Source organism: Rattus norvegicus, chromosome 18 (assembly GCF_021556685.1).
Source record: "Rattus norvegicus strain SHRSP/BbbUtx chromosome 18, alternate assembly SHRSP_T2T, whole genome shotgun sequence".
Lineage (NCBI taxonomy): Eukaryota > Metazoa > Chordata > Mammalia > Rodentia > Muridae > Rattus > Rattus norvegicus.
In genome coordinates this window covers 3,959,430-3,979,343 of record NC_141551.1, presented here as the reverse complement: position 1 = coordinate 3,979,343, position 19,914 = coordinate 3,959,430, and the positions used below count along the sequence as shown (strand labels likewise).

The window sequence follows — 19,914 nt, the reverse complement described above, 5'->3', positions numbered from 1 at the left end:
ACCTCGAAATTCCACTTCCTAATAAAAGTTCACAGCACCTCCAGTCCCTGACAGAACTTCTGCACCTTCGATGGACTCAATATCCAGACCACAGCAGGAACCAGTAGTGTCCTCATGCTGACAAGGTCAGAGATTGGCCCGATGTCCCTGCTGAGCTCGCCAAGGCACTCCCCATTTGTGGTTGTGTTTGTGCTGTGCTTGGTTGTTGACAGTTCCCACAAGAGCTCCACTGCAGGGGCAGAAACTTCCTTCACAGGGAACACATACCTCTAACTGGACAGCAGCCACAGTGACATCCCCTGGCTGAATCCACCTGGATTCTGCTGGACATTGGTGGCTGGGATTTATTCAGCAAACCCAGATGGGTGGCTGTTCTCTTTGTCGTTATTACAGAAGGGAGAGAAAAATCACAGCAATTAGTCAATAAAGAACTGTCAGGGCTGGAGAGCTGGTTCTGTGATTAAGAACACTTGTTGCTGTTCCAGATGGCTTGGGTTCGATTCCCAGTGCCCACATAGAAGCTCACAGGTATCTGTAACGTCCAGGAGACCTGACACCCTGTTCTGGCCTCAGCAGGCACTGTGTACACATGGTGCACAGACATACATACAAGAAAAACATCAATGTGCATAAAAGTAAAATATAAATTAAAAAGAAGTAGCTGTCCCACCATGAGTGTACAAATTGCTTATAAGCATCCAGCACTAATGAGTCCTGGGTAACATGGAGAACTGAGGAGGGAGATGGTGTGAAGACCTGCCGCTGATAGGCAGCACAGAGGAGCTTCCAGCAGACGTCAAGACGACCAATGAGAATTACTTTTTTCATCTGAAAATCAATGTATTCTGAAGCAGCTGACTTACAGCCAGGCAGTTCAGCCTGAGAGCTGGCATAGTTAGTGTCCCTAAAGATCACCGACCAGTCTGCTTCCGCTAACCATCTGCTGTAGCGGGAATTAGCTGCCTCTGCAGGAGAACACTCCAGTGGTGTGCAGCTGGAGCTGGGGGGAAATATTGGGAGGACTGTGGTGCGAAGAGCACGCAAGGACAGGGCTGCGACTCAAATTCAGCAGCAGCTACAAGAAGAACATATAGACTATACGCAGTTTTCCTTACTGTGCCCAATTTTGTTATATCCAATATTTCTATTTTGTTATGGAAAATATTGGCTCTGGATAATAATGTTGGTCTGTTGTATCGTGCATTATTTCGTAGATAAATCTAAAAGTGATTTCTCCTGGCTGGCTCCTGTTGGCTTGCCATAAAAGCTTCCGTCATCAAGCTGTCTAGATGGCTTAATGGGTAGGTTGTTTCCTGTATAAGCGTGGAGACCCAAGCTCAGATCCCCAGCATCTGTCTGAAATCGAGGCACATATCTGTAACCCCAGTACTGTGGGATAGAGGTGGGAGGACCCTGGAGAGACCTTCTAGGCACCAAAGCCCAGTCAAGATTTTGAGCTCTGGGTTCAGTGAAAGACCTTGTCTCAGAAATTAGGTGGAACAAGGTTGAGGGAGACACCGATGCTGAACTCTGGCCTCCGTGTGTGCGCAGAAAGATACATAAAGCTTTAGTTATAGCGTACACTTACGTCTTAGCCCCTCTACTTAGATGGCCTGGGTTCTCAGGGAACTGATGATAACTGGGACCTGGTTTGTAGAAGACTGGGGAAGGCTAGGATTGAGAAGCTGGTGAGCCTCGCTAGTATTAGTGAGGTCAGTACTTCAACTTGTTAGTTCCTGATTTATGAGGACTAGATGTGTCTCCAATCGAAGTGCACACCCCCAAGGGCAGAACTTACTTATTCAACTTTACTGTAGTTTACACGCGGAGCATGCAAATAACCTCTCAGCACACACTCGCTAACTATTTGTAGGAAATCATGTAGCAGATACCACCTTGAGCAAGTGCTGAAGAATTAATCTAATTATCAGTGATCGTCAGCCCTTGGCTTTCCTTGCTGGTAAAACATCATAATTTGAAGAGTGCATCGCATTTATTCAATTCCAGTGAACTGTAGCAATTTAAAATGTTTTAAAGTTTTGTATTCATAAAGTGCTCTAAACAAGATGTTCTTTTTAGCAGTTGGGGAAAAAGGTTCTCTAAAAGGCATTTAATTCTTAGTGGAAAAATAATATTAACAAAAGCCTTGTGCGAATGTTTGAATGACAATTTGCTCATTTTCTTCATGAATTGGGGTTTGATAGAAAATGCATATGTGTCACTGAAAGACAGAGTGATGGGTCTGTGTGGTTGGAACTCAAAATGACATTGCTCTGTCAGTGTGTGCTGTGCCGGCTTGATGGCTTTGATGGGGGAGGGGTACACTTGGCTGGTGGTACTTCCAAAGGTGAATCTTGCTGTGTAGGGTTAGTGGTCAGGGCAGCCATTCAGGCTGACAGAACCTTGGACTTCTGTGGCTTCTGTGATGGGGACAGGGACATGGTTGACTTGAATATTCTTCAGACAGCCAAAAAATGAGTTCCACACAGGGAGTGTAAGCATTTTCAATTTGTCTGAAAGAGAAAGGAAGAGACACTCGATGGATAGTTCATCCCAAGAAATGGTGCACATGTGGGGGAGGGGGTTAAGAATATTATTAGAAATCCAGAGACCCCAGAGCTCGGCCCCTGGCCATCTCAGACCTCCTGCCTGCTGTGATATACTGGCAGCAAAGCTGTCCCTTGCCACTAGAGAAAGAACTCCTGCAGCTCGAATCAATAGAACATAACTCTCAACTCTGCTACTTTTTATGGGTTATGAAAGGACTATAAAACTAATGAGCTGACTCTCTGAAGGATATAAAACAAGGAAGAATAAAAGGGCCCATTCCAGGCAGCATTTCAGTCTTTAATGTGACTGTCTCAACCTGCCCCATTCTCCCATTTGGACTCAACGGTCACTCAGGGCCTGGGGAAGAGAAACCATTATTTCTCGTCAGCTTTCTTTCTTATTTGCTGACATAGGCTTCTGACTTAATGAAGCCTCTTAAGGGAGGGTTATAAATGACAGGCTTGGGACCAGAGGAGGCAGCATTCATGTGCCTGTGCTACCCTGAGATGTGCCTAGATTCTGAGGCAAAGGGCCCTGCCCCTGCACTGGGCACCAGGAATGCTCTTTTCTTTACTCAAGTGTTGGACCCTTGGCTGCTGGGATGGGAAGACATCAAGAGCCCCTGGGCTCTAACATGGCTGTACAAGTTGGGACTAGATTTATTTACCTGGGACACCTCCGACGTGCAGTGACCCTCGGGTGCTGTTTGGTGAGAAGGAAAGTGGTGCGACTGTGTAGCTACTGTCTGTATCCAGTTCTAGATGCAGGATGCGCTGTTTAATGGAGACTGGATGAAAGGAAGCTGGTTAGTTCTGATGAGTGCACCCCTGTGTCACCATTGCCTTTGAACCATTGTCTTTCCCATGGGACCCTCAGGGGGACTGTTTGAAGGCAGTTGCTCAGTCTTGGGTAGAAATGCCGCCCTCACTAAATCAGATCCCTACAATGACCCCATGGGGTTGAGGAGACAGCCGAGTTGGTTAAATGTCTGCCTTGCAAGTGTGAGGATCTGAGTCCAAGCTCTCAGACTACCTGAAAACAAAAAATTGCCAAGTGTGGAGGTAGCTTTGCTGCAGTCCCAGTGCCAGGGAAGTGGGGTGGGCAGATCCCCGAGGCATGGGCAGATCCCTGAGGCATGCTCGCCAGTCAGCCCACATTAGTGAACTCCAGGCCAATAAAGCCTGTCTCAGAAACCAAAGTGGTTAGCACCTGAGGAACAAACTTTGGCCTCTGGCTTCCACGGGTGTGTGCACACACACCTGCACACACGAGAACATACACACAGTGAATACACAAAGACCACGTCATTATCCTGCTCACATAAGAGAGGAAACCCAGGCCCTGGTCTCTTGTCTCTTGAAGCCACGTTCATGTGATCTGACCACAGCTACTTAAGAAGCCAGGGTCAGTCCCTACAAACTTTGACCCTCAACACATCTTTCTCCCATCTTGATAAGTGTATCTAACTGAAAGACAGCTTTCAAATTAGCCAAGAAAGCACTACGTTTTACAAAAAGGTATTTTAGTTATTACAGACTCGGGTATCTCTACACTTGATCTTAGCCAAAAGGCCAAGAAAAGATAAAAGTTTGTTTGTTTCTTACTTAGTTGCTGACAAGGTCTCATCCTGGTCTCAAACTTACTATACATCTCTAGACAGCCTTAAATCTCTGTTCCTCGTCTTTCACCGACCCGGTGCTATGATCCCAGGTGAGCACAGCCATGCATGGTCCATGGGGATCAGAGCCAGGGCTTCATGCACACGAGGTGAGCGTTCTACCAGCTGGCTACATCCCTAGCCTCAGGCTCATGGCTCTCTAACACCCACAAGTTATGACTAAAACAACAGATTCTGAGAGCATACACTCACTTTACAGCACCGCTCTGTTTGAATAGTTTGGATTAAGATGTAACAATTATTAAAAACTAACAATGATCCTTGAAAATCCAACAGTAAAACTGGGTGCTGACTGAACGCTGCTATGGATCAGATGCAGGCTGTGCACTTCATACACACTAACTACCTCATTTAATTTTCACAAACCTATGACACCATTTTTATCTTCATTTTACAAATGAGGAAACTGAGGCAATGTGTGTGTTAAAGTAACTTGCCCACAGTCATAGGAGTAAAGGATGGAACTTAAAGCTGGCTTCTTTTGTAAAGTGTGTGTGTGTGTGTGTGTGTGTGTGTGTGTGTGCGTGTGTGTGCGCGTGTGTGTGTGTGCGTGCGTGTGTGTGTGCGTGCGTGTGTGTGTGTGTGCGCGCGTGTGTGTGCGCGCGTGTGTGTGTGTGCGTGTGTGTGTGCGTGCGTGTGTGTGCGTGTGTGTGTGCGTGTGTGTGTGTGTGTGTGTGTACGCACGCGCATCTGTCTATCTGACTGTCTGTGTGAATATGTTTGTGGGTGCAGTGCCTGAGAAGCCAGAAGAGGGCATGAACCTCCCAGATTTGGAGGACAGGTAGTGGTGACCCACCCATGTGGGCGTCGTGAATCACACTAGACCCTCTAGAAGATCTAGCTCTTACCCACTGAGTCATCTGTCTACCCCTAGAAACGTGGCTTCTTCTTGTTGTTCCCAAGGAGTTCAGAAGCAGATAGTTCAAAATGCAAGCCGCAATGTTATTCCTTCCTTAAAGACTAAAGCAACTTCTCAGTTTTCTGGGTGGGCCAGGGTGAGGAAACCCTCCGTACCCCAAACTTAGCACACTCTTCGAGTCAGAGGCAAAAGCTGGGAAACAATCTAGGCACAGTTGTGTTGAAACAGATAAGAAACCTGGGGGGCTGGTCATAGCCCAACCCTCCCAGTGGACAGACTGGGGCTGCTTTTGAGAAGTTCAAACACAGGTCAAAGGGTTTCCCTGTATGTACAAAGGTTACCAGTGTCATACCTGCCACCGAGTGCCACTGTCCATCACACAGAGACTGCTTCGGTGTAATTGATGTCACACTTCCTCCTGCATCACTGCTCACAGAGGTTGTGACCTGAAACACATAGCATTTGGCTATTTTCTTCAGAAGAACACACGGAGCCAGCCGTCCCCTGCTGTCTTCCCTACACACAGGCAGCCTGCAATCATGTTAGATGTTGGCCCTCTGACTCCTGTACCAAGTGACCATACAGTGCCTGAGGCTTCCAAAGAATTCTCCCTCCTAATTCTTCCAGGCAAACCAGCCAAATGATAAGCCCAGGCCCTGACTAGGATTCCTGACAAGAGCGATGGGCTCTGCCCCTCCTCTATCAGTCCTCAGAGGTTCCTGACAAACACCTTCCACTCTCCTCAGTGATTAGGATGCAGCCATGACTGCTAACCAAAACATCTGAGGTGGAAGTTAAAAATGCTGGCGAGGTTCACACTTGCTGCAAGGCCACCCAGTTATAACAACCCCTAGTGCCCTGCACACCAGAAGGCCACCCAGTTATAACAACCCCTAGTGCACTGCACACCAGAAGGCCACCCAGTTATAACAACCCCTAGTGCCCTGCACATCAGAAGGCCACCCAGTTATAACAACCCCTAGTGCACTGCACACCAGAAGGCCACCCAGTTATAACAACCCCTGGTGTACTGCACACCAGAAGGCTACCCAGTTATAACAACCCCTGGTGCACTGCACACCAGAAGGCTCCCATCCTGGACATTAAGCTACAGGTTATATTTGACAGGACATGCATGTATCATGCACATGGTACATTGTTGGCAGAATCCCACCTTCCCACTCTCCAGGTTTGGGACTCCTTCAGAATCTTCTAAAGGTTGAGTCAAAGTGCATATAATGAGAAGGCTAAAATAGGTGTTTATATGTCGTTTACATCTGATTACTTCATAGGGCAGGCTACTCTCAAGCAGGTTTTGAGCTAACCAATGTCCCCACAGTTAGGAAGGTCACCAAGTCTTGATTTTGTCTTCTGAAGACCCTCCCTAATATCCTTCTCTCAACGTTCTCTACAGCTTCAGCATGAGGATCTATGGGCACTTGTCGGTTTCTTTTTCTTTCTTTTTTTTTTTTTCCAGAGCTGGGGACCAAACCCAGGGCCTTGAAGCTTGCTAGGCAAGTGCTCTACCACTGAGCTAAATCCCTAACCAACTTGTCGGTTTCTAAGGGAAGAGTGTCTTTTTTTTTTCCTGGAGATGGAGGTGCTGGCAAGGTGCTTGTGCTCCTGGAAATGACTCTCACCCATGTACCTGTCAGCAAAACCAGCTAAACTCACTGGTTCCCACAAACTAAAAAGAGAGGAGTAGAAGGGGCCAAGAAAGACTCACAGGTAAATCTGATCTAAAGTTATTACCCTGACACACAGAAATGTCAGAGGGAAACACATAATTCTGTATCATTAAATGACAATAAAACTTCTGAAATATGACACTGGGGGCTGGGGACCAGAGGGATAGCCCTGAAATAGAGTCCTTGCATTGAGTGTCAGAGGCTCTGGGTTTGATCTCTGGAAATGGGAAGGAAGGTGTTGAAGCGGTTTGAGCTGTTTTATTGCCATCTGGGATACACTGCCCCAGTTTTAATAAGTTATAGAGAACAAAATGAAAGAGAACAGTGCAACATTCATCTTTGACTCGGGCCTTAGCTGCAGAGAAGATTCCTAGAAGAATTTCATTTTAAAGAAATATACCATGGTCATTAGAAATAGGTTATTGGCTCAGGTCTGTGAGTGATGGAGACATAAGGCAGCAAGAGCATTAATGGAGGGAAGAGTCCATGCAAAGACGGGGAGATGGTGTGGGAGCCAGCAAGCAGCTTAGCACAAGACCTGCACAGAGAGGATGACGGGTCCAGTGTGGACTCCGTAGCTCAGGGCCCGGGCGTGGGTGTGACCCGAGGCTGATAGGCAGGGTGTAAGCATGGGCAGGGTGTAAGCATGGGCAGGGTGTAAGCATGGGCAGGGTGTAAGCAAGCATGGGCAGGGTGTAAGCATGGGCAGGGTGTAAGCATGGGCAGGGTGTAAGCAAGCATGGGCAGGGTGTAAGCATGGGCAGGGTGTAAGCATGGGCAGGGTGTAAGCATGGGCAGGGTGTAAGCAAGCATGGGCAGGGTGTAAGCATGGGCAGGGTGTAAGCATGGGCAGGGTGTAAGCATGGGCAGGGTGTAAGCATGGGCAGGGTGTAAGCAAGCATGGGCAGGGTGTAAGCAAGCATGGGCAGGGTGTAAGCATGGGCAGGGTGTAAGCATGGGCAGGGTGTAAGCAAGCATGGGCAGGGTGTAAGCAAGCATGGGCAGGGTGTAAGCATGGGCAGGGTGTAAGCAAGCATGGGCAGGGTGTAAGCATGGGCAGGGTGTAAGCATGGGCAGGGTGTAAGCATGGGCAGGGTGTAAGCATGGGCAGGGTGTAAGCATGGGCAGTTGCGTGCCATTTCTTCAGGCTCCATGAAGCCTTAGGACCGAGACTTGGCCACATTTGCCTGCAGCCCTGCTGCCCTGAATGTGTCCAGTCAGGTCTGACCTTAGAAGCTAAGCAAGGTCCAGCCTGCTCAGTTCGATGGTAGAATTATTATCTGTATTCTGTAGACACTGAAACTGAGCCCAAAGAAGTTTAAGCATCAACCCCAGGAGCCTTTAAGTGGTGTCACCAGAATTCAGAATTCTGTTTGAGGTTTCCCAGTTTATTTTTTCCACAGCTAGTATTTTATTCGATGGGAGTCTCATTACACATGGTCCAAAAACCTTCAAATAAGAACTCAAATTAGAAGTTAAAGATTGGTCTTCAAACATCATAGCCAACAATGCGACATTTGCCTATGATCTCTCTCATATAAAACTACACCCACACCTCAGTAGCCACCAAACTGTTCAGCACGGTTTCCTTCACTGTAAGGTGTTTGAAGCCACCAGCTTTGGCACTATGAATTATATTTTTCACGCTCTGAATAGCTGTAGGGATTTCACCAGGGGTTGGGGGAACCAGCTCAACCTTGGCGTAGTGCCAAAATGTGGCCAATTAAATCATGGCAGCAGCCACCATCGACAGTGCCTTCTCCGTGAAGTTACAGATGAACTTGGCCATGGTCTAGGGCGGAAGGTACGTCTCGAGGTTTTCCAGTTTTACAGATGAAGCAGAAAATACGGTGATAATGACTTGCTAATAAAAACATGGAAAGTTAAAATCTCCAAACCAGGTCTCATGGTCTAACACTGGACTCTGCCTGCACCGACCGTTAGTGGGCTCTGGCTCCCTCCCCTCCCATGGAAGCCTCCTGCTGCATACCTTTCCTGCCTCCATGTACACACTTAAGCGCTGTCCAGATTGACTTCCGACGTGTATTAAGACCCCAGTGAGACTCCGTGGGCGAATGCTGAAAGTGAGCTTAAGCTCTGGCCCCAAGGACACAGAATTGGCTTCCAAAAGAAAAGAAAAAAAAAACAGTTAAAACACCATAATTAAGGAAAGAGGGCAAAGTTCTTCAGACTTAGAGACATGAACTCTGCCAACTGCTCCTTACCTAGGATCACATGGCCTCCTCCTTGGGAGAAATAAATGCCTTTCTCTAAAGAGCCACCCAAGCAGGGAGATACCCCAAACCTCGCAGAAGGAGAATCCAGGGGTTTCGAGTTCAACTGGAAATCTCTCAGGCACCCCACAAAACTGTGCTGGGGTAGGCTCTGTAAGGAAGCAGAGGATAAAAGTTCATGTTGTGTAGCTCCCAGAGAAGCTGAGGTGAAGGGCATGTGACTTAGGAAAGGAAGAAGATTCTAGAAGATGCCTTCTTCCTGCTTCAGAGAGTCAGGGGTTCCTGACTGTTGCCCTTGGCTTCTTGTCAAGTGTCCAGGGAAACCTGTAAACCAGAGGCTCGATGGGAAGTTAGAGTTTAAAGGGGTCACTTAATCAAGTCTGGGGTTGGGGTGGTAGTGACCTTAGAGATGCTCCTGGTGCAATGTTAAGTGCAGGCAGTGGAAGATGGGCCTCTTCAGAAGTTAGTTTTTATGATGGTTCACATTGTCACCTTGACGGGATCTGGAATCATCTCACAGGTAAGTCACTGGGCATGTCTGAGGGGGTTTCTAGATGAAGTTAACTGAGATGGGAAATCCACCACAAATGTAGATGGCATCGTCCCACGGTCTTCAGAATAGAAACCCAGCTGCACTTCTTCACTCATCCCTGCTTCTGGCTGTGAGTGCAGTGTGCCAGCCACCTCACATCCTTGCCCCTGCTGGACGGTGCCTCAGAACTGAGAGCCAAGCCACCCTCCCTCCCCTGAGTCGCTATCAGGCATGCTGACACGGCAATGAGACAGTACTTAATGCAGTTTCCTGTGCATTCCCCCATGATACCGTTTTCCTTGATAAATAGTTATTACACTAGACAACAGAGTTCTGTACTGAAACCAAGTGAAGACACAATAGGACAGGCCATGACCCAACAGCGAATCCCCAGGGCTGGCTGCACTTGTCCTGTGCAGAAACACTGTTGGATATTATATTCCTACAGTTGGGATCTCAGCTGTCCCAAAGGCCATGCTTGCTGTCTACCATCTCTAGAGGGTTACACACCCCTTAAGAGGCCATGAGCTCACTGGCAGCATGCTTATCCCAGAGGGTACTAGATCTTGGTCCTTCCCTCATGGTTTTGCTTCCCAGCCACCTGAAGGTGTGTAGCTTTGCGCCATTAGACATTCCCCTCTGTGATGTCCTGTCTTGTTACAGGCCCAAAGCCACTGGGCCAAGAGACCATGTCATAAAATCCATTACCCCATATGTTCTTTAGATACAACATTGTAAACAGATGCTACTATCTGTACCTTGTGATTAACAAGGTTTGGGGTTTGTTTGTTTGTTTTAAAGATTTATTTATTTTCTGTATACGAGTGCTCTATCGGCATGAACACCTGCATGCCAGAAGAGAGCATCAGATCATATTATAAGTGGCTGTGAACCACCATGTGGTTGCTGGGAATTGAATTCAGGACCTCTGGAAGAGCAGCCAGTGCTTTAACTGCCTCGCCGGGTCAAAAGAATAACCTAGCCATATCGTTGCGTGGTCTCTCTGCTCTGTGGTTTTTCTCTGAAAGGAAAACAGGCTTAGAGGTTGTAGAAAAGTTCAGTGTTAACAGTAAGGATCCACCTTAGCATATGCCATACACACCATACTGCATATCATATATGATATGAGTCATTCATGATAGACATAGCAAAGTTTCTACACATGCATATAGTAGGAAACCATGCTTTCTTCCTTGTTGTGGCTTTAATTCAAAGAGTGGGCCAAGTTGTACCCTACGGGGCTATCCCAGCTTTGACTGGGTCACCCTGAAACACTAAAATCTAAACTGGTGCAAGGCCTGCTTTAGTCACAGCTCTTTCCAGGCCTGATGTTTAGTCTGGGTCCTTCTTATCTCAGTGCAGGCAAACATTACACCAGGTCCCGAGGGAGGGACAGAGAGACGTATCCTCGGCCAGAGCTGCTCACAGCATCACTGACCTATGATGGTATGGGGAAGGTCACATATGTAGGCATACAGGATGAGGCCAGCACCTGGGAAGGGTGGGAGGAGAGGCAGGGAGAGCAAGCACAGAGGAGTTTTGAACTTGACAAGAACAGTAAGGTGCATATGTGGGCGTAAATACCCATCTGCCTTTGTGTTTCCCATCTGTGGCTGGAGATCCAGCCCAGGCCCTCACCCACCAATCGTCCTCTCTCTGCACACATATCTTCTGCAGCTTCAAGACTCTTTGGAACCCTCTGACTAGAAAGGGAACACGTTGGCTGTGCCAATGAGAATATGCCTTATGCCATCTTGACTTCTTCACAGACACAGCTCAGGCTCTCCAGCTAGACTGAGGATGCTGCTTCATTTCCATGGACTGAGTTGTGTGGTTACTTACTGTTTATGATAAAGGACACTGAGCTTCCATTTATAAAAGAGAAAAAACCCTTTAAAGTAAACCTCGAGTCAACAGCAAGCTGATAGGCAGCAAAATAGGAAGTGCATGCTTCTGCTACTGTTTTGCAAATGTGGCAGAGAATGCCACAGCTTGGGACACATCATCTTAACCCAAAACCTTGGCCACAGGCTGCAGACATGACTCAGTGCCTAGGAGCACTGGCTACTCTTTCAGAGGACTCGATTTAACCCCCAGCATCCACATGGCAGTTCATAGCCATCTATTAGTCCCTGGGGAATCTGATGCCCTCTTCTGGCCTCCACAGGGACTAGGCACACATGTGATGCACATACATACATGCAAACAAAATACCCACACACATAAAATAATAAAACAACCAACACACACCTTGGTCCCCTTCTCTGGAAGAGAAGCTAAGAGAATCATGTTTCTAAGGCCATAGAGAAGCCCACCGTCACTTCTTCAATGCCTGTGTCTCAGCCTGGACCTTATACATAGGCTTAGAAATGCAGTGGGTACTTTTCTCTTGTAAACATCGGACATATCAAACAATCACTTAATGGATTTAGAGTCTTAAATGGCTCCTCAGGCGATGATAGCAATTGTATTTACACTGAGAATAACTTGTTTTCTAGCTTTACCTTTGGCTTTCTTGATAGCGGCAACCCCAGGTAAACCTGTTCTCTGGGGCTGATGGTAGAATTTCCAGGCAAACTGCCTTCCTGGGCCCTTAGCCCATCCACAACCAGGCGTGCCTTTCCTCCATTTAGTCCGAACACCACCTTTAGAACAAAGAGAAGAATCAATGCTGTACCTCTGTCAGCTGGTGCCAGATTTTACCACTAGTCACAGGAAACTTGAAAAGGTCCACCTTTTAGTGCTTTACAAGAGGAAGGTCTTCTTTTTGTCAGCGTGAGCGTTTTCTGTGAGACTGAGTCAGACATTGAACAGCTGACATGAAAGCAGTTATGTAACCAGCTTGAAATGGAACGCTCAACAGATACAACGGATCTAGAAATGTAAACAAAGGCTGGACAACCAAGGGCACAGATTCTGACTAAAGGTCTGAACAGTCTGTGCAGCTGTGCAGCTGAGGGGACGGTAAGCCTAGGCATGGGTCCTGGAGCAGCAGAAACCGGACGTGTCTCCTGCAGCATGAGTAGCAAGCATTCTTCCTGTTACAAGTTTGATTCTGTGTCTGCTATCATGGTGATGGACTTTAGCTAAAGACTCCCAGGCATATGACACCACAGAGGTCTAAACTGTCCCCAAACAGCTCAGCCACTCACTCACTAACAGCCTTCCTTCCTCCATCTCCCTCCCCTCTGTCTGCCTTGCCACTAGCCCAACTAGTGGGCCAGATCAAAGGAAGCCGCACTGGCTTCCTCCTTTTCCTCCACAGGCTACCCCTCCTGCTCTGTCCCTCTTGCTCTTCCTTCAGGATGCTCCCCAACCCCACTGCCCCCCTCTCACCATGGCCTTCTAGGTAAGGGCAACAGTGTCTGTCTGGCCCCAGTCTAATTTCTTCAGCCAAAGAGACTTTGTAAAGGTTATTACTATTTCTGTGTCTGTGCTTTACCAGTGTAAGACACCTCAAAAGCTTCTCAGACACTTGAATAGAATCCAAAGTCCCAGCTGGGCAGAGTGGCACATGCCTGTTAATCCAAGCTACTGGAGCTGATGCAGGAGGATCAAAAGTTCTAGGTCTGTCTGGGTTACATAGTGAGCTCCAGGGGAGCCTGGGCTACACAGTGAGATCCTATCTCACAGATTTAAAAAAAAAGCCAAGCCTAAAGGCATAGCTTGGTGATCTTTTATAGCAATCTGGAGGATGTGGTAGGAGTGCAACAGAGTCAAGGTCAGTATAAGCAACTGAGACCCCACACTTCAACAGTAGAGTGCTTGCTATCTTCAAGACAGATTACATTTTTAGCCATCTTAAATATGTATATTTATATATGCATGCATTCATGCATACTTACATACATTCAGCTAGCAATATCCCAAATTCTTACTTTGGCCTGTGGAGCTTAACCACCCCTGCCCCAATCTTCTCCCTCATAACTTTGTGATCTGCCCAGTGAGCTAACTCCAGCTCCAGTCCCATGACTTCACATGGTGGTTGCTGCCCCTCCCCCAGGACCCTTTTCCTCACAACTGTCTCTCCAGTGGTACTCCCATGTAGACTAACTTCGATCTAACGCCTTCCCGAAAGACTAGTATCCAACATGAGACTCAGCCTGGCTGTTTGCTTATGTGCTCCAAGACAGCAGCCCATTCATATTTGTTGACCATTAATGAATGAAACTTACCAGGTCACCTAGGTTTTCTAATTAACAGTTCCATCATTAGAAAAACATGGCTTCCTTCAACTTTATGGTATATACTTCTAACTGAGGTGGCTTCGGGCAAGAGCTGGGATGCTGGGATGCAGTGAGAGGTGGCTTTCTGCTTGTGCTATGAGAAAGAATACCAAGGAGAGAGGAGGAAGGGAGGAAGAAGAGGAGGAAGAAGAGGAGGAGGAAGAGCTTGCAGGTCTAGAAATTGGATCTGCAGAGAGTAGTGGTCCGGTGTGCAGGGATGAGAAATGGGCTGGGGAGCCATGCAGCCTAGGGAGTTGGAGAGAGGATCACAGAAGCAATGCTTTAAGTCATCCTTGACATTCAGCCATCCATACATGGTGTGTGCGTGTGTGTGTGTGTGTGTGTGTGTGTGTGTGTGTGTGTGTGTGTGTGTGACAGTCTTTGTCCCAAGATGCTGGGCATTCAACACCTCTAACCACAGAGGCTCTCCCTATGCATATTGTGGGACTCCTAGTAATATTCTGGACTTTTAATTTTGATCACTGAAACAGTACAGACTGGGGATCTTGCCTCTGAAATGCTTGGGACCATAGGTATTAAAGTCTATTCTCTGATTTTGGAATGTTCATATATACACAATGAGATATCTCCAGATAGGACTCAAGTCTAAACACAAACTTCATTCATGTTTAGTGTACATATAGACAGACATTCTACATAACAGATTTAGCGTTTTGACTGTAATCTGTTACAAGAGGGCGGGCTTGAGGCACTGAGTCTTTGCTCAGTGCCTGGATCATTCTGGATTGTGATTTATTTCAACATGCTCACAATATTGTTACACAGACTCAGCTCTCACCGTGTGCCACTTCCCGTCATGGTATCTCTCCTTGCTCCTGAGTCTCAGTTTCTTCCCTCCTGCCCCCAAAGCAAAGACAACACGGCCATCTGCGACATAAAGAGCCAGGAAGGAGTCCTTGGTGCCTGTGTAAAACACCAGTCCTTTGGGGGAAGTTGTCTGTATGTCTAAAGAAAACTGTGACCTGTGGAGAAAGAAGGAGACAAGAAACGAGACCTGAGCATGCTGGCCTGTAACTGCAGTTCTCAGAAGCCTAGGGGCAGGGAGATTATGAGTCTGATGCCAACAAGGACTACCTAGAGGTATACAGGAGTCATGTCTTTAAAATAAAAACCCAACCCAACCAAAATAAAAAGGAAAGAAATGGCCAATGAAGGGAAATACATACTTTCAGTTTCCTGTATCTCAGAACAAGAGTGAGGGTGAGCCCACTTCCCAGAGACATGGGACTTACGGAAGCCAGAGCATATTAGATGTTAATAGTGTCGTGTACAGTCTCTTTACTATGTTAGGAATCGCTCAGATTGTCTATGGCAAGTTTAGCTAGTGGTATAGGTCCTAGCATATGGCAAGAAGGAACATTCTCGGACTTTAAAAATCAACATTAAAATTATGTAAATCCACCTGAATTACCATGTCCCCCACTTCTGAGTGTCTGGTTCACTAGGGTTGAGTTCATTCATAACATTGCACAAACCGTCTGTAAAGCTCCTCATGTGAGACACACACTCTACCCTTTCCCAGCAGCAATCCAGCCTTCCTTTGCTTAGTGTCTGGACCGCCCTTCTACTTCTGTCTCAGCACCCTTGACTCTCAAACATGCTTTCTATCTGCAGAGCTTCACAGGGAGGGAAGCTGGAGGAGGACCAGGGAGCAGCTTGGATAATGAGAACGTGACTTGGGCGTCAGATGAACATTTTCTCTCTATGGGACACAGTTAACACAAAGGCACAGGAGCACAGATCCACCTCCTCCTGCTCTCCCCATTGCTCTGACTCCCAGACCTCAGCTATCCTGGAAAAGGAATTACGAAATATCATGTAGCCAAAAATTGAGAGCTAGCATTAATTTATATGATGGTTTCATATCATTTCCAGATTGAGCTAAGCAAGCTTTGCTGTATATGAAGAGTCCCATGCATCCATTCACCAAACCATCCATCCAAACTGTGTAATCATTCAACAATAGTTACTGAGTGTTCAGTGTGCAGAGGGCACGGTGCCGGCCCTGGGAATACAGCCATGGAAGTTTGCCTCTTGAATTTGTTTCTATGGTGCGGGGCCACCAACAAGTCCAGTGAGGCACAGCTTGAAAAGGCAGTAGAGATGTTTATACCCATTCCCTGGGTTCAGGTCCAAGTACCCACTGGAGGACAGGACCAGGTTTATCTTGCTAGTAACTACATGAGCAGAGCCTATTCACAGCACATGTCCAACAAATAGTGACTAAATTGAATTAAGGAGGAAACGAATAATCTAGAAATCTGGACACGAACAGGACTGTTACACTGTTAACTCCAACACTGCGAGGCTAAATGCATGAAAGAGAACCCACATCTGCTAAATGGGGTCATCCAGATGGCCCATGACTCCATGTTTCTCCTGACCTGTCTGTCGCCAGTGCCAACTTAAAGGAACATTGGGGCTCACTCCAGGGCACACAGCACTTTGCATACATGGGCTCCGGGATCGGACTTGACATTTGCTTTCCACACTGCTTCTTAAGGCAATCTTTTTGCAGAAAAGACCAACTAACATTTCAAAGAGGAGCAGTGGATTCACAGCTGTGACTCCTTGTTGCTGGATGAGAGAGGAGAGGCTCAAGAGTTCATTGATATGATACACTCATTGCTGGACAAATGTGACAGCCCCAGCTTTGGGGGGCTGTGTAATCAAAGCAAGAACACATCAGAGTGAGGCTAGTAGCACATGTAGGAGCTGGCAACTCCCCAAACGCACGGTTGTTCAAACGGTCGGGACTGGGATAGGCTACAGTCGCAAACACGAATGTGGCTACCCGGTTAATCTTGAGTGGAAACGTGAAGCTTTAGAATCACACACACCCTGTAGCACGACAGCGACAGCATCTTCCAGAGGGGTTTAGTTGAGGAGGGAAGTTCCATCCCGAATGTAGGAAGCACCACCCCTGGGCTGGGATCCCTGACTAAATGAAAAGAAGAAAGCAAGCGACACCAGCCACCCATCTCGGCTTCCTGGCTCTGGGTGCGATGCAACCTCATCTTCTTGCTGCCTTCTCTACACAGTAGGCCGGACCCTCAAAGCTGGAGTCAAATGGACTCTCCTTTCTTAGGTTGCTTTTGTCACAAAGATGAGAAAAGTAACTGATGCTGAAGTGATTACCTTTCTGCCCTCCCACCCCACCCCACCCCACACTTTACCTTTGAAATGTTCCCTGGATGAGAAAGCATCAGGGTTGACTCAGGCAGATAAGTCACCATGTTGAATGTAGGAAGGGAGAAAATGCTGGGGCACGGGGAGCTGGGAGAGAAGAACCTGGGGAAGGCTGGGGACAGGGCAGTCAGGACAGCATCTACAGATGCCCTTTCTTTCAGATGAGCAGTTGCTGTCATTAAGGTCAGCATGGCCAAGGGAGCAGGACTAGACAATGGGCCTCCCTTCCCAGAAGTGATGATGTCATCAGAAGAACCGATGGAAGGCCATCCCCTCCTGCTCTGGTCTTCTATAAGCCCAACTTCAGCAAATGAGAGGCTCTTAGATGCTCCATGGGGGTGAGGGGTGTCACTGGAGACATAAAAACCTCTTGCTCAAAGTTTTTCTTCAGGTTCTTCTGACCATCAAACCTGAGTCACCCTGTGCTTCTTTGAGTGGACTCCAAGGGCCAACCTCATTTAAACTATTAACCTGTCTTCACTGTCAGGAAATCAATATTACCCTCTTTTAATCAACGAGAAAGTGAAGGTTAGCAAGATGCAACCAGTCTCTAAAATGCCAGGCAGACCCAGAAAGGAAGTATAAATTTAGAAAAGATACACTGAATACAAAGGTGACCAAGATGTGCTCATTTCAAGAAGGCCTGCTGCAGGGACACAGAGGGGTCCCCAGGTTGGGTCCCCTTGGGTTGGTTGTGAATGGCAGGCACACTGAAACAGACTTTTATGCCCAAATCTGACTCTTCTAAGGTAGTCTCTGCTTCAGGGCCCCTGCAGGATAAGATGGCTTCCTCAGGGCTATGCTGCATCCTGAGACCGGCTCCACTCTGTACAAATGGCCCAACCCAGTCTCAGGCTCTCCCAGCCTATGCCTGCTCCTCCCCCACCACCTTTTGCAAGCTCTCCCACATTAAACTTCTTGCCTAACCAAACCATCCTGGCACCCATATCACAGAGAAGCTGAACTGGTATATGACAGCCAATGTATAGCTAGGCAAGGCTGAGAGACAGAGTTCAAGCTGGTCTTTCTGCCCTGAAAGCCCTCTGCCTCTATTTACAAAATGAAAGTCTGAAGGAGTGGTTGGCAGCCTTCCCTTCAAGTCTCCTTCAAGACACCTGAAAAGGACAAACCTTGCTTTCCTTCTTTCTTCTGACATCATTAGCATTTCTGCTCAGCCCCTCCCCACTGACAGGGATGCAACTCGTTAGCATAAAAAAAATCTAACAGCATTCTCTAGGAATCTGGCACCAGGGCTACCTAAGAGAATGATTTCCTATTCAGTACAGAACTAAAGAGAAGAAAGGTGATTTATCACATAAATAATGAATAGCTTTGGGGGTGGGATAACAGCCTTATTTTTAGAACACCTTCAATTCCCAGCTAAGCTAATTGTTTAGGTCCTGAGTACCAGCGGCAGCCTTAGCAAGCAGCCGAGCAGCCGCATGTCTGTCTCATCTGTAGAGGGAGGGGAGAGCACATGACAGCCCCCACACCCCTGCCTCATGCAGATGACTGTCTCCAAAAATCTGACAACACCTCCTTCATGAGCATGATGTCATGGGATTAGACTTCCTTGGGAGAGACTGGAAAGCCGGTTCTCAGACGGTGTTGGATGGAACCAGAAGATACATTTTTAAAAAGAAAAGGAGAAATACCTAGGTTTCAGCAGTTCCTGGGGAAGCTTGAATAGCAAGTGGCTGGTGGGGCTGTCTCCAAACTGCAGGGCTCTGTGAGAGGCCTTGGTGTTCAGAGGTGGTAGGCAGGACCTCCCATCTTGCCAAGCCTCTGTGCTCCTTGTGGCCTGAGGTGCATCTTGCATCAGCTGTGAGAGAGAGAGGAGAGGCCGTGAGGAGCCTGTCCAAAGGACATGGTGCTTGCCTGGCCCAGTGTCAGTTCTCACTGGAGTCTAAGATATGAAATCAGCAGAAAATGGAAGGCTTAGCAAATAGCCCCAGTGAGAAGAGACAGTCCCTCCAACCCCAAGAGTCCTTCCAGTGCGCCTTACTGTGTGGAGACACAGAGAAGGTGAGAACTTATTCTCAGCTTCTTTACTCTCCTGCAGAGCCACCCAACCCAGTGTCCATGTGGCTGTGAGTTGGGGGGCCTTTTCCTTCAGGAAGTTATGAATGAGGTTAGAAGACATGGCTTTGGAGAGTCCACATATCCCTTTTCCCTTACCTCCTTTTTCGGGGGAATACATGTAACTCAAGCCTTATACAAGTGCAGCCTCTTTAGGGAAACGGCTGCATTTGCAGCCTATAGGGACCCAGTACTCCATCCCATCACCGACCATCAGAAGAACCATAGCGTTCTCAGCAGACAGCCAGCATGGAGTATCGATAGCCAGAGTAGGACATGGAGGCCAAAACCTGCCACCTCCTCTTCCAGAGCAAGTGAAAGACTAAGCTGAGCAAAGGGACAGGGTCACTGGACCTGTCCTCACTGCTATCAGCATCGATGATGTCATAGAAAATTGTCCTGTGTTGGACAACGCTTTCAACTTTTGAGCACTAGATGGACCCAGAGAAGTTGGAGGAAGAAGCGGAGAGTCTCTGGATCGCCCCTCTGTCTTGCAGCAAAGTCCAGGTCTGGGCCCCAGAGCTCAGAGCTCGATGAGGATCTTCTTAGCCAAAGTAAAGACTCAGGATTGCTCAGGAATGAACTTGTAACCCTCGCTCTAGAGTCATTACTCTTGAGGGGGTGCTGTTTGAGAAGAGCAGTTGATAAAAGGAAGACGCTGTCCTAACAGACAGAAACCCAGGCAGAAAACATCCTTCCCCTGCTTGACACCGCTCATCAAGCAAGTGTTTCTCAGAACCAACCAAGCGAGAGAGCAGAGAGAAGCAGGGTAGGGGGACGAGGATGGGGGCATCAAGCTTCATGTCCTACCTACTGCTGGACTGTCCTCTGGGTGGGATCCAAGCTTCCTATCTTTTG

At 47.6% G+C, this 19,914-nt stretch overlaps 1 protein-coding gene, 1 long non-coding RNA gene and 2 pseudogenes across 5 annotated transcripts in view; 1 reads left to right on the top strand and 3 right to left on the bottom strand.

Annotated features, from left to right (window-relative positions):
• LOC120098331 (uncharacterized) overlaps positions 1-19,914 on the top strand; it is a 78,767-nt gene that overhangs the window by 15,159 nt on the left and 43,694 nt on the right. The gene's annotated exons all lie outside the window — the stretch shown is intronic.
• Lama3 (laminin subunit alpha 3) overlaps positions 168-19,914 on the bottom strand; it is a 231,870-nt gene continuing 212,123 nt past the window's right edge. For 2 of the 4 annotated variants that reach the window (NM_001393748.1, NM_173306.2), the window contains 8 exon segments: positions 2,083-2,513; positions 3,218-3,337; positions 5,440-5,533; positions 8,766-8,896; positions 9,001-9,160; positions 12,046-12,186; positions 14,567-14,750; positions 18,633-18,799. In NM_001393748.1, coding sequence (NP_001380677.1) covers positions 2,368-2,513; positions 3,218-3,337; positions 5,440-5,533; positions 8,766-8,896; positions 9,001-9,160; positions 12,046-12,186; positions 14,567-14,750; positions 18,633-18,799 — 1,143 coding nt within the window. In that variant the 3' untranslated portion in view covers positions 2,083-2,367. 4 annotated transcript variants of the gene reach the window in all.
• LOC120098413 (U2 spliceosomal RNA) lies at positions 3,984-4,133 on the bottom strand (annotated as a pseudogene).
• LOC134482903 (ATP synthase subunit g, mitochondrial-like) lies at positions 8,224-8,621 on the bottom strand (annotated as a pseudogene).